Source organism: Zalophus californianus, chromosome 8 (genome assembly GCF_009762305.2).
Source record: "Zalophus californianus isolate mZalCal1 chromosome 8, mZalCal1.pri.v2, whole genome shotgun sequence".
In the NCBI taxonomy this organism is placed as follows: Eukaryota; Metazoa; Chordata; class Mammalia; order Carnivora; family Otariidae; genus Zalophus; species Zalophus californianus.
The window spans coordinates 76134934-76149913 of record NC_045602.1 but is presented as its reverse complement, the minus strand read 5'-3'; the positions used below and the strand labels follow the sequence as shown (position 1 = coordinate 76149913).

The 14980-nt window shown below is 37.8% G+C and overlaps 2 protein-coding genes across 4 annotated transcripts in view; one reads left to right on the top strand and one right to left on the bottom strand.

Moving 5' to 3' along the window:
- DYNC2LI1 (dynein cytoplasmic 2 light intermediate chain 1) overlaps nucleotides 1–14980 on the top strand; it is a 55362-nt gene that overhangs the window by 28747 nt on the left and 11635 nt on the right. The window contains exons 11-14 of one of the 3 annotated variants that reach the window (XM_027622484.2): nucleotides 2293–2390; nucleotides 2779–2871; nucleotides 10778–10885; nucleotides 14239–14373. In XM_027622484.2, the coding sequence (XP_027478285.1) occupies nucleotides 2293–2390; nucleotides 2779–2871; nucleotides 10778–10840 (254 nt within the window). In that variant the 3' untranslated portion in view covers nucleotides 10841–10885; nucleotides 14239–14373. Of the gene's footprint in view, nucleotides 1–2292; nucleotides 2391–2778; nucleotides 2872–10777; nucleotides 11171–14238; nucleotides 14374–14980 lie in introns of those variants that run through there. The other 2 variants (XM_027622483.2, XM_027622485.1) reach the window with 2 other exon arrangements.
- The window catches only part of ABCG5 (ATP binding cassette subfamily G member 5), a 37166-nt gene continuing 25065 nt past the window's right edge, over nucleotides 2880–14980 (bottom strand). Inside the window, 4 exon segments of the mRNA XM_027622480.2 lie at nucleotides 2880–3743; nucleotides 9017–9319; nucleotides 9413–9522; nucleotides 13439–14384. Of these exon segments, the coding sequence (XP_027478281.2) occupies nucleotides 14191–14384 (194 nt within the window). The 3' untranslated portion in view covers nucleotides 2880–3743; nucleotides 9017–9319; nucleotides 9413–9522; nucleotides 13439–14190.

Sequence of the window (14980 nt, the reverse complement as noted above, 5' to 3'; positions counted from 1 at the left end):
CAAAGTTTGGTTTTAACGCTCTAGTAGATAGTAGTTTTTTTTATTTCCCGTCCATCATTACTCTTACATGCTAAAGTTGACTGGACTTCAAATGTAGATCTTTGTAATGAGATTACAGATTGAATTGGAATGAAAAGAATAGAGGTGGTTAATGAGTGATCCCAAAGACTGGTTTTTATAATTAACACCGACTTAATTTCCATTAGCTATGAGAATCACTGTGTATACTGATAGATAATGCCCCTGTAAGTAGTTGGACGTCAAAAAAGGAATGAGAAACTGAAATTAAAAATCATGGAGCTTAGACCTCATCAAAATTAAAAACTTTTGCTCTTGAAAGTCCATTTGAAAAGGATAAAAAGACATACTACATGCTGGGAGAAAATATTTTCAACTGCATATCTGACAAAGGACTATTATCTAGAATATATAAAGAACTTAACAGTAAAAAAATCCTGTTAGAAAATAGGCAAAATACATGAGCAGACATTTCACCAAAGAGGATATACAAATGGAAAATAAGCATATGAAAAGATGGTTAATATCTCTAATCATTAGGGAAATGCAAATGGAAACCACAATGAGCTCATCAGAATAGCTAACCAAAAAAAGTGACAACACCAAATGCTGACAAGAATATGGAGAAACTGGATACTCCTACATTGCTGGTAGGAATGTAAAATGATACAGCCACTCTTGAACACAGTTTGACAGCTTTTTATAAAACTAAACATGTACTACCATATGACTTAGAAATTGCATTATTGGACATTTATCTTAGAAATTAAAACTTACGTTCACATAAAAATCTGTACACAAATGTTCGCGGTGGCTTCATTTGTAATAGCCCCAAACTAGAAACAACGAGATGTTGTTTAAAACTCTCTACTATGGTACGGTACATCCATACCATAGAATACTACTCAGCAATAAAACGGAACAAACTATTGATAACACACAGTAACTTGAAGATCACCAAGGAATTATACTGAGTGAAAAAAAAAAGCCAATCAGAAAATGTTATATACGCTATGATTCTATTTATGTAAAATTTTTATGATGAAAAAATTTCAGAAGTGGAGGAAAGATTAATAGTTATCAGAGGTTAGGGACAGGACCGTACACAGGGAAGTAGGAGGGGAAATTGGGAAGAGGTGGTGTGGGTATAAAAGGGCAAGGCAAGGGATCCTTGAGACAATGGCACTGTGCAGTATCTTGATGGTGGATACATTTACCTACAAAGATGATAAAATTGTATAGAAGTTAATACACACACACACACACACAAACGAGGACAAGTAAAAAACTTGGGAGAGCTGAATAAGATTGGTGGATTGCATCACTGTCTTTCCCACCAGAGTGATAAGGAGGTCCTGAAAGATCAACATTGTAAATGCTAGAATAGAAAGAATGAGAAATCTCAGATTATAGACAAATTGCCAGGACGTGGCATTTTTTCAAATTAATTTTCATATTAAAGTACACAATCAGTACATAAAGACATTCTCATTATAAAATGTTAAAATAGTACATATAAGACTTCCAGACTATTTTCTATACATGTGAATGCGATATAGAAAAAACTACTTGTTTGAACATAATTGTCTCATTCTATAGCTATTGTTTTGAAAGTTTCCCTTTCTACTCAATACGTCTTGGCGGTTTTTCCATATTAATGCTGCAGCTAGTTCTATTTGGTATTTTGACTGCTGCAGGGTTACAGAGCATGGCTGTGCATAGTAATTTAGTTCACTACAGCTTACTGATGGACAGTTTAGTTCTGGCCAGTTTTTCACTAATACAAATGAAATGATGCTGCAGTGTGAAATCATTAATACCTGTGTGCAGGTGTTTCCAGATTAAACACCAAAAATTGGGGTTTCTGGGTAATAGCATATAACCTTTTTCCATATTTGCATGGCAGTTAGTAGTGCCACATTCCCCTCTGAGTTAGGTGTCCCAATTTGCACTTTAGTGAGTAGCACATAAGAGTGTTTCCTTACAAATTCATAAACACATGAGAATATCAAACCTGCTATTTTCACCGGGTGGCAATGTAAGTATGAGGAAAGAGTATCACAACTGACTCATTACTCTGTCTCCTCTTCCTCTGGTGCTAGAACCTGTGGCCTTGCTACACTGGGCTGGGGTAAATTTTAAGAGTGGCTATATTAGGGAGAAGGAAAATGAATGATCTAGGATTTCTATCTTTCTAAGTGTTATCTGTTTTATTGAGACAGTTTGTCAAGTTTTAATCAGTGCAGTCATTTGGTGTACAATTTCCAATTTTAGGATCTCCTCCTGTTCCTGATAATGACATTGGAAAGCTTCATGCCCATTCACCAATGGAGTTGTGGAAAAAAGTGTATGAAAGGGTCTTTCCACCAAAGGTAAAGATTTCTAATTCTTTTAAAGCAAGAATGTTTAGCATTATTCAGCTGTTATTAGGAAATGTTCCAATGAGCCTATTATGATTACTTTGTTTTCTATTCTGGCATGCTCAAGAATTGTGTGCCAAAAATCTATTGTACACAAGGCACTGTGGGTTTTAAAAGATGAGCAAGACACAGCTCTTCAAATTCAGCTCCCAGGCTGTTGGCAAAGTGGGAGACAGCAGCTGGACAGAGAGGGAGGGAGCGGGCCTGGTGCTATCTGAAATGGGCCTCAGCAGTGATGATAAAACCTCAAAAGACCATAGAGGGTCTGGCTGAGGCAGATGGTAGTTGTTGACTGTTTGGGGGTACGGGCATGAAATGACTTGAAGAACTGTAATTTCAGAGTATCAACATGCTGAAAGATACCAAGGACCCTGCAAGAGACCCTCAGTATGCTGAAAGTGAAGTTGATGAAATGAGAATTCAGAAGGATCAGGTAGTATCCTCAACATTTATTTTATCTCATCTTGAGTTTTATCACAAAATACCTCTAGAATTCCATAGATTTTTCTCAATGTATTTAATTTTTTTTTTTACTTTCAAAATTATTGAAGGGGCGCCTGGCTGGCTCGGTTGGTAGAATGTGCAACTCTTGATATTTGGGGTCATGAGTTCGAGCCCCATGCTGGGTGTAGAGATTAAAAATAAAATCTTAAAAAAAAAACTGAAATAATACATCTTTACTATATAAAAAAAAAAATTCTGATGTTCATGAAGAAGGACTTTAAATCATTCCACCACCCAGAGATGACATAATGTTCACATATCCTCTTTGGGTTTTCCAGTTTACTTTATGTTGAAGATGGGTAGTTCTTACCTTGGTGCTAGGGAGACCGTTTCACAATATTCTTTTGTCTGTGGGATTCTTTAAATGGTTTTGTTTTTTGTTAGACTATTCAGACATACTTAAACTCTTCTTGTACCTGAAAAATTCAGGACTACCCAGTCTGAAAGTGTGCAAACACAGGATCTCTCAGGAGAATGGTTAAAAATGGAGACTGTGTTCCATATATGCCCAGCTAGCGCCATTTGTGATAGAATAAGTCTGATGTAAGAATGCAAAAGCTGGCAAATTCATCATGACCTGATACTTAAAATTTTCCCGGATCTCTAAAACTAGACAATGTGCAGAACCCAAATTTACAGCAAGCACTATAAATTGAATGCCCCGACAGCCTCTGGGGTGGGATTTGTAGAGCTGTGTCACTTGGGCCGTCACACTGTTGCAAGGGTAACCTGAACACAGCCATCCACGGGAGCAGGAACTAGGATATTTTTCTCAGCACTAGCCTTTCACCTTCAGGGGCCCTAAAATAAGAAAACAAAACATCCTATTTAAACACAGTCCAGAAGACTTTTGAAAACTATGTCATGAATATTTAGAGGGTTTTGTTGCTGTAGCAAAGTGAGAGGCGTGTTGTAGAAATAGATGGCCTCACATAACCTTTATTATGTGTGCAGCTTAGCTAAAGATTAGTTGGAAGCCATCCCTGAATTAATATTTACCGAGGAGTCAATGACTGCCATTGTTTGATAAGAGTATGTGTTTATATTGCATAGTGACCCTTTTTATTACACTTACATACACAGGTATTATGAAAGGGCTGGGGTGTTTTTTAGCATCGTGACTTTTCACATTCAAATCCGTCTTCCCTTACTGACCTAAAACTGTAGGAATTTGGAGTGGAACTGGAAAGCAACCCCACAATAACTACCATTCTTCACTATTAACACAGCCTATGAAAGAATTCATCTGCATTATGTGAAAATCTAGCCAGTTGTCTATAGCTCTTCACATTGCTTTTTTTAGATTATTTATTTATTTATTTGAGACAGAGAGAAGAGAGAGAGTGAGCAGGGGTAGAGGAAGAGGGAGAAACAGACTCCCCACTGAGCAGGGACCCTGACACGGGGCTGGAGTCCTGGAATCATGATTTGAGCTGAAGGCAGCCTCTTAACCAACTGAGCCACCCAGGTCCCCCTCTTTTTGATCTTTTAATATCATTATTGCCACATAACACATTTCCATAATTACATAAAAGTGTGTCCTTACTTAAAAACAATCTGTAAATGCTTAGAGAAGCCCATTCTGTGTGCCATTTGTCTGCATACCTTTAACCCAGATACTTTGGATTCTGGTGCTTCTTGGGAGGACAGAGGACGTCCCGGTTCATTTAAATATAATAGTTGCATATGAGTGGAGGGCTGGCCCTGAGTCCGAGACCACATGTGATCCCCCCCTCTCGATTCCCTCCCCATCTTCAAGCCCCATTATTAGTGGCTTAAATAATCATCAGGCGAAAAAAAACAAAGTTTGGGGCCTTTAAGCTTTGGCAGTGAAATTAGAGCATGTCACTTCTAAGGTGAAGAGGCTCACTCTTGAGTTCCATTCGGTTCCTCCAACTCTGGAGCCACTGAAAAGGCTCAGGTCATATAGAATCATTAGGCAAGAAGGATGTGTCCATCCCTGGGCCCCAGAAGAACTGTGTTTGAACCACATTTCTATTAATTCTGCTGGTGCCATGGAGGCACCCAGCCCCCTCCAAATTCTATAACACCTATTTTAAAGTCCTTGGTAGTAAAATGTGTCATTTATAATTGTCCAGACTCCTTGCTCCCCATCTCCACAGCTGCGTGTAGATCCTCACAGGGGACTGAAATCAGTCCTCACATGTTTAAGGATCAGCCTTAAGGCCCCTTTCACCTTTCCTGAAGACTGTCTTTGCTTAATTAGCTCTCTCTTCTCTACTCAGTTCTTTTTTTTTGCCAGACTTCACATGGACACCAGAAAATACTTCCTCATAGAGTATCTTGGTTATCTGCAGAAAGTGAGAGGTTGACTACTACTTTGCCAATTCGGATGCCTTTTATTTCTTTTTGTTGTCTGATTGCTGAGGCTAGGACTTCTAGGACTATGTTGAACAGCAGTGGACATCCCTGACGTATTCCTGACCTTAGGGGAAAAGCTCTCAGTTTTTCACCATTGAGAAGGATATTCGCTGTGGGTTTTTCATAGATGGCTTTTATGATGTTGAGGTATGTACCCTCTATCCCTACAGTGTGAAGAGTTTTAATCAAGAAAGGATGCTGTACTTTGTCAAATGCTTTTTCTGCATCTATTGAGAGGATCATATGGTTCTTGTCCTTTCTTTTACTTATGTAGTGTATCACATTGATTGATTTGCAGATGTTGAACCACCCTTGCAGCCCAGGAATAAATCCCACTTGGACGTGGTGAATAATCCTTTTAATGTACTGTTGGATCCTATTGGCTAGTATCTTGGTGAGAATTTTTGCATCCAAGTTCATCAGGGATATTAGTCTGTAATTTTCCTTTTTGGTGGGGTCTTTGGTTTAGATCAAGGTAATGCTGGCCTCATAGAAAGAGTTTGGAAGTTTTCCTTACATTTCGATTTTTTGAAACAGCTTCAGAAGAATAGGTATGAATTCTTCTTTAAATGTTTGGTAGAATTCCCCTGGGAAGCCACATGGCCCTGGACTCTTGTTTGCTGGAAGATTTTTGATTACTGCTTCAATTTTTCTATTTCTATTTTCTACTTCTTCCTTTCTTCAGTTTTGGTAGTTTTTATGTCTTTAGTAGGAATGCATCCATTTCTTCCAGATTGCCTAATTTGTTGGCATATAGTTGCTCATAATATGTTCTTATAATTGTATTTCTTTGGTGTTGGTTGTGATCTCTCCTCTTTCATTCATGATTTTATTTATTTGGGTCCTTTCTCTATTCTTTTTGATAAGTCTGGCCAGGGTTTTATCAATCTTATTAGTTCTTTCAAAAAACTAGCTCTTAGTTTCGTTGATCTGTTCTACCATTCTTTTGGTTTCTATTTTTGATGTCTGCTCTACTCTTTATACTCTATGTGGAAAACCCAAAAGACTCCACCCCAAAATTGCCAGAACTCATATAGGAATTCAGCAAAGTGGCAGGATATAAAATCAATGCACAGAACAATGAGACAGAAGAAAGAGAAATTAAGGAGTTGATCCCACTTACAACTGCACCCAAAACTATAAGACACCTAGGAATAAACCTAACCCAAGAGGCAAAGGATCTGTACTCAGGAAACTATAGAACACTCATGAAAGAAACTGAGGAAGACACAAAGAAATGGAAAACGTTCATGCTCATGGATTGGAAGAACAAATATTGTGAAAATGTCTATGGCTAGTTAGAGCAATCTACACATTCAATGAAGTCCCTATCAAAAAAAATACCATAAATTTTTTTTCACAAAACTGGAACAAATAATCCTAAAATTTGTATGGAACCAGAAAAGACCCCTAATAGCCAGAGGAATGTTGAAAAAGAAAAGCAAAACTGGTGACATCACAATTCTGGACTTCAAGCTCTATTACAAAGCTGTCATCGTCAAGATAGGATGGTACTGGCACAAAAACAGACACACAGATCAATGGAACAGAATAGAGAGCCCAGAAATGGACCCTCAACTCTATGGTCAACTTATCTTCGACAAAGCAGGAAAGAATATCCAATGGAAAAAAGTCTCTTCAACAAATGGTGTTGGGAAAATTGGACAGCCACATGCAGAAGAATGAAACTGGACCATTTCTTTACACCATACACAAAAATAGACTTAAAATGAGTGAAAGACCTAAATGTGAGACATGAGTCCCTCAAAATCCTTGAGGAGAACACAGGCAGCAACCTCTTCCACCTCGGCTGCAGCAACTTCTGGCTAGACACATTTCCAAAGGCAAGGGAAACAAGGGCAAAAATGAACTTATTGGGACTTCATCAAGATAAAAAGCTTTTGCACAGCAAAGGAAACAGTCAACAAAACCAAAAGACAGCTGACAGAATGGGAGAAGATACTTGCAAACGACATGGAAGATAAAGGGCTAGTATCCAAAATCTATAAAGAATTTATCAAACTCAACACCCAAAGAACAAATAATCCAAGAAATGGGCAGAAGACATGAAAAACATTTCTGCAAAGAAGACATCCAAATGGCCAACAGACACATGAAAAAGTGCTCAACATCACTCGACACCAGAGAACTACAAATCAAAACCTCAATGAGTTACCACCTCACACCAGTCAGAATGGCTAAAATTAACAAGTCAGGAAATGACAGATGTTGGCGAGGATGTGGAGAAAGGGGAACCCTTCTACAATGTTGGTGGGAATGCAAGCTGGTGCAACCACTCTGGAAAACAGTATGAGGTTACTCAAAAAGTTGAAAATAGAGCTACCCTACGACCCAGCAATTGCACTCCTGGGTATTTATCCCAAAGATACAAATGTAGGGATCCGAAGGGGCAGCTGCACCCCAATGTTTATAGCAGCAATATCCACAATAGCCAAACTGTGGAAAGAGCCAAGATGTCCATCACCAGATGAATGGATAAAGAAGATGTGGTATATATACACAATGGAATATTATGCAGCCATCAAAAAATTGAAATCTTGCCATTTGCAACGACATGGATGGAACTGGAAGGTATTATGCTAAGCGAAATCAGCCAATCAGAGAAAGACAATTATCATATGATCTCACTGATATGTGGAATTTAAGAAACAAGGCAGGGGATCATAGTGGGGAGAGAGGAAAAAAATGAAACAAGATGAAACCAGAGAGGGAGACAAACCGTAAGAGACTCTTAATCATAGGAAACAAACTGAGGTTTTCTGGAGGGGAGAGGGGTGGAGGGATGGGGTACTGGGTGATGGACATTGGGGAAGGTATGTGTTGTAATGAGCACTGGGTATCATATAAGACTGATGAATCACAGACCTGTACCCTTGAAGCAAATAATACATTACATGTTAATTGAATTTAAAAAAATACTGCCTCAGTTTTTGCTTTTAAAAGCCCTCTAGTTTTTTTTTTTACTCTCTTTTTAAAAAAATTCCAGTGTAGTTCACATACAGTGTTATGTTAGTTTCAGGTGTACAATATAGTTCACCAATTCTCTGCATTACTCAGTGCTCATTAGAAGTGTACTCTTAATCCCCGTCACCCATTTTACCCATCCTCCCACCCACCTCCCCTCTGATGACTATCAGTTTTTCTCTAAAGTTGAACCTGGTTTTTTTTCCCTTTCCTCATTTGTTTCTTAAATTACACATATGAGTGAAATCATATGGTAACTGTCTCTGACTTATTTCACTCAGCCTAACACCCTATAAATTCATTCATGTTGTTGCAAGTGGCAAGATCTCATTTTTATGGCTAATATTCCATTGTGTGTATATACCACATCTTTTTTTATCCCTTCATCTATCAGTGGACACTTAGGTTGCTCCCAAAATTTAAAAAGCCCTCTAGGTTTAAAGCATTCCTGATTTTAAGGGGACATACGTATATAGAAAGCACTTAGTGAATGCTTCTACCTCTTTTCTATATTTTTATTGCCAAAGAAAGAAAAAAAAAAAACAAGGACAAGGTTTGGGTAAACAATATTTTTAAGCTCTTCTTGGCCAGCCACACATACCTATTTTGAATTTGTTTTCAAAAATCAACTTATCTATAACCCCTAAGCCTATAATTTAAACACATAACACACACTGATTTACATGTTTAGGGAAAAATGTTCTTACCGTCCTTTATCGAAGATGCTGTTTCAAGTGTTTTAAGACTGTGGTCCACCTACGATCGAAAACTTTAGAAGTTCTTAAGAGGCAAGGTGGAAACCTTTCTTCGTTTTGCATTCACTTTTAAAATGGCTCTCTAAAGCAATCATGAAGAATTACAGTGTAAAGAAAATCCTCTTGGGATGCCTGGGTGGCTCAGTCGGTTAAGCATCTGCCTTCAGCTTGGGTCGTGATCCCAGGGTCCTGGGATTGAGTCCTGCATCGGGCTCCTTGCTCAGCGGGGAGCCTGCTTCTCCCTCTGCTTGTGCTCTGTCAAATAAATAAAATGTTTAAAAAAAAGAAAAAGAAAATCCTCTTGCTTGCTCTTCCTTTAGAGAATTAAATCATATTATTTTGACTAACCACGACAGGAGTATTGAAGGTTTAGTGGTCGTGGTGAGTTCGGTATCACATCACTCATTCTTTGTGACATGGCCTGTGTGACCAGCCCTGTTCTTCTCTCAGTTTCCTCTCTGCAGAAGGGAGATATCTTTAGCAAAGACTCTCAAAGCAATGTCCTCACCCTTATCATTGGTAAAAATAATACAGTGCTTCCAATTAAAAGATAACTACTGTTTATTCTTTATGACTTAATAGTCTTTGAAACCCTATGTGGCAGATGACTGGTGAACTGAATTAACTTCATTTTAAAAAAATAAACCAATCTGGAAAGACTACTTTGGAGTTATTATATAAAAACTCTTCCAAAGTCTGTCTTCAGTTTTAAAACTTCTAACATTTAAACTTAAGTAACTTGAGTATAGATATAAAAGAGACAATCCACAATTTTTCGGAAAATGAGAATGGAATTTTCTTTTCATAGCAACTGTGAACTTGTTATGTTAACCAAAGAACAGTGATTGCCTTATCTTGCAGAGTAACCACTTTCTGCTTAACTGAAATAATATACTTTGTACAGTTATTGATACACTGAACAACATGTAAGAAGCCAGGAGGTAATCCCCTTTGATAATCCCTTTGTATATGAATCATCTCATGCAGGGTTTCCACCCATGTTAGAATTTATGAATTGTAAAAGTAACATATACTCATTATGAAAAACAACCCTCAAAAGATATAGAAGTCTATAAAATAGAAAGTGGGAATCATCCCGTCCTTTCTCCACCCTTTTTCTTCTTGTGGCACATATCCCGCTATTTTTGCTGGCTGCCCATGAACCCCTTGTGAACGAGCGCTGATGTCTTTAATAATGTCCTTACTGAGAGACAGCCAAGTTGTTTCCAGTCCTGCCCTGGGATACACAGTGAATATCCTTCTATTTATATCCTTGCGCTCTTCTCTATTATTCTATGAGACACATTTTGAAAGGCACAATCACTGGGTCAAAAGAATATATACATTTTAAATATTGATAATTTGACAACTTCAACCCAGTTTTGGCAAGAGTTGAACAGGAAACAAAAATATCACTTTTAAATAAAGTATGACAAATGTATTTTAAGAGTTAAAAGAATTTGTACATATATGTATTATATAATTTCATCTTTAATAAGTGCATTTCTAAGTGTTATTTAGGCTACACAGAAACTCTGAAGACTACATTTCTAGAAAATAAATCCTAATTATAAGAATTTACAGAATAATTGTCAAGAAATTTTGAGGATGATACCATAAAGGATGTACTGTCATACCTAAAAAATGCTAAGGCAGTTTTAAGGTGCCTAGTTTAATTTTAAGTTTTTTCTTAAGTAACATATTTTTGTTTAGGAACTGGAACAATATAAAAGAAGTTCTTCCAAGTCTTGGAAACAAATTGAGTTTGATTCTTGAACCTAATTCACCTATAGTGTACTTATTCTTCTTTCCCAAATACAAGTAAGTTTATTTTATTAATTAGCTATAATGGTAGCAAGTGAAGGAAGCTAAGATGTGTATTTGTTAAAGGAAAAGTGGCATTTGTTGTATTAGTGCAAGTCTCTGGATACTTTTAAGTCTTTTAAGAGGGGAAAAAGTTGTGTAATTACATACAGTATTTTTTAAAATAAAAAATATTCTACCATTCTCTAATAGGTTTAGTGTATACTTATTTCAGCATTTATAAGTTTCTGCTTATATCATCTTGCTGCCTCTGTCCAATAAATAAAATCTTTGAAAAAATAAAACAAAATGCACATTCCTGAGTCCCCACACCCAGAGATCCTGAATCAGTGGGTCTGGAATGGGGTACAGTAATCTGCACCTTTGATGATTCTGACATATTTATTTTGAGTATAACTTTTTTAAGATTTTATTTATTTGACAAACACAGCAAAAGGGAACACAAGCAGGGGGAGTGTGAGAGGGAGAAGCAGGCTTCCTGCTGAATCCCAGGACCCTGTGATCATGACCTGAGGCGAAGGCAGACGCTTAACACCTGAGCCACCCAGGCGCCCAGTATAACTTTTTGAAGAACATGTAAATTTAAGGATATATTCTATCAATAAGCAGGCCAAAACTTCATGAACTGGTAATACTGAAAGATCATTTCCAAGGGGAAATAGCTTTTAAGAAACCTTCTCGATCCTATGAATTTGTGTACCTGCTAGCCAAGTTCGATCTGGAGTAAGCTTAATTGTCTTTGACCAAGAAAGTCATTTCTGTGTTCTTCCATTTCCATTACAAAATATGTTCACTCTAATAAACCATACACCCAGCTTCAAATAAGCACACTTACTAAACCCAAGAACACCAAAACTGACGAGTGGTATCTGAGTGGAAAGCAAACTACCTGATCACTGCAATGAAGTAATGAGACTTCATAAACTACTTGGGGCGCCTGGGTGGCTCAGTCGTTAGGCGTCTGCCTTCAGCTCACGTCATGATTCCAGGGTCCTGGGATCGAGCCCCACATCAGGCTCTCCCTCTCCCTCTGCTGCTCCCCCTACTTGTGCTCTATCTCTCTGTCAAATAAATAAAATCTTTAAAATAAAAGAATGTGGGACATAATTTCAGAAAAAAAAAAAAGACTTCATAAACTACTTGCAGTCCATGTGATTCCAGCACTCTTGACAACAGGAGTTTCAGCATATTTTCTTTTTTCTTTTTTTTTTTTAAAGATTTTTTATTTATTTATTTGAGAGAGAGAATGAGAGAGAGCACGAGAGGGAAGAGGGTCAGAGGGAGAAGCAGACTCCCCGCTGAGCAGAGAGCCCGATGTGGGACTCGATCCCGGGACTCCAGGATCATGACCCGAGCCGAAGGCAGTCGCTTAACCAACTGAGCCACCCAGGCGCCCTCAGCATATTTTCAAAGACCCTCAGTCTTAGGTGCAGACAGGCACCCTGCCCAAGTGCCGTGGAGAAAGAGCTCCCTTTAAATTAATATTGAATGTTATAATCTCAGAAACATCCACTGACTGGGGAAGAAACAGCCTATTCCACAATAGTAACAGAAATTTTCTGTTATATAATTTGATTGTCTTACACATCACTGTCCATTTTTGACTTGAGACAGACTGTCACATGTTGAAAGTCATTGTTTTTCTAAGATGGTATCAGTAACATTTAATAGCTTGAAGTCACGTGCTATGTCAATTTTCCAAATGTTTCCGAGCTAGAATGAAATTCATCTGCATATGAATAGTAGAAATGTTTCCACTTACAGTGCACACCCATATCTTTAGTTAAGTTGAAATCAGCGATTTCAAAAGAGGTTCCTGTGGGACTCTCTTTGAACTACTTTAATAGATTATCATCTGCAGAATTGTCTATAACTGATGTGACATATATAATCTGTAATGCATTATGTAACTATTACACCATAATCATCAGTGTCAGAGACCTTTTATAAAATTGACAATACTATTCTGGTAATTTGCCAATGTCTCCAGATCCTTAAATACAGTTCTAAGAAATAGAATTTTACTGTGGTTTTCCTTAATGAAAATGATCTTTTCTGCTATAATATGAGACATTTCAAATGCTATAATTTATCATTCGTTACAAGTTAGGGTCACAGCAACTGAACAAGTTCACGTACTAAGATGTTTTCCCTCAGAGTTACCATGGTAACATTGAGACAGGGTCTTTTCAGACTTGGATGTGAATTACCTGAATATCAATCATCAGAAAGATAATCAGTCATTTAGTATAGGACCCATTTTAATCATCTATATACATCATTTCATCCCTAAAAATATGTAATACAAGTATCTCTATATTTATCAGCATTCTTTCTCTTTACGATTCAAGAACCTGAATTTTGGTTCTTAGTGTAAATACTATGTCAGCTGAACAGCTTTTCTGTATGGACTTAAATAACCCCTCCTCTCTAGCCTTAAAGATGTCATTTCTCAGTGCATACACTTTATCTAGTAACATTCACTTTTGATTTTATAAGTAAACTTAGTGAAAAGTGGAAAAACAGCAAACTAATCTTTAAAGACATTACCTGAGGTCTGTCTGGTATGCTGTGATCTCAGTTGAGCCCATTCCTGCAGGTTTTCATTTTATCTCCCAAAAAATCATCAAGTGCTCTGTATCAGGGTCTTCATCATGCAGCATCTGTCCAACATCCTTTCAGTGTGACTGGGTAACTCAGACCCTCATGTGGACATGTACACATAAATATGGGTTTTTCAATGATAAAGCATTCCCACCCACCCCCAATTTTGCAGGATGCTTTGCTTCACTCAAACCCACAATGCTCTTTTTTTTGTTACTTACAGTCAATAACCACTCAAATATTCTTAACAAATATTGTATCAAATGTAAGCATAATTTAAAAAAAATTTTTTTTATATTTAAAAGTAGTCTCTACACCCAACGTGGGGCTCGAACTCACAACCCTGAGATCAAGAGTCGCATGCTCCACCAAAGAGCCAGCCAGGTGCCCTGTAAACATAATTTTTTAACTGACCTATTTTTCTGTGTCTAGAACAAAGAAAAACAGTCACACTAGTCTCTCATAACTTTATGAATTATTACTATTTACATTTTTGGACCAGCTCACTCACAATTTCCAAATAGCACATGTCCCTGCAGGTCAGAATATCATTCAAAGCCTGCATGGATCTGAGGGGCACAGATGGAGTTAAAAGACTTAAGATGTACTATCAAAAACACGTGGCTTTCTTATTTCAGACATTCAAAATAGTCCTGCACATCTAGGGCTTAAGGTCATTTTCGCAGCAATGTTCTTTACTATCTGCTAATGAGATGATCCCTTATTTTAAAAACAACTATTCCTAGGATGACAAGAACTGGGATAAAGGCATACAAAGTCAGAAAGTTTGTTGTGAATCTGGATGTTGCACCCGGGCAGATTCTCTCAATGAACTGAATTCCTTGAGTGAAGGCACAAATTGGATTAGTTGTCACAGAACCATCTGAGCTGCCTGCAGGGAAAAGATGGACAGTATCAGCTATGATGCTTCCCAGGTACTTTCATCAACAAGTATTTACCAACTGCCCCCTGAGTACCCTTCATCATGAAAGATACAGGACATTTAAGAGACACTGGAATTCATTTTTAGATGAAACAATAGTGAGTGTTCTGGGCCCTGGCTTCATTTGAAGATGGAAATGGGTTTGTTTCGGGGTGCCTGGGTGGCTCAGTCATTAAGCGTCTGCCTTTGGCTCAGGTCATGATCCCAGGGTCCTGGGATGGAGCCCCACATCGGGCTCCCTGCTCAGCGGAAGCCTGCTTCTCCCTCTCCCACTCCCCCTGCTTGTGTTCCCTCTCTTGCCGTGTCTCTGTCAAATAAAATCTTAAAAAAAAAAAAAAAGGTGGGTTTGTTTCCATTCGGGGTATAAACTCATTACCATAGTACTGATAAAAATCATGATCACTTATGATCATCTAGTACTGAATATCCTAAGGTTACTGCTTTTACCACCTATATTTAGAACTACTAAATTCTGCCCTGTTCTTTAGTTGCCTTTGTGAAGTGGCCTGGGATTTCCATGGCCAGAAGGACCTTGTTATACTCCC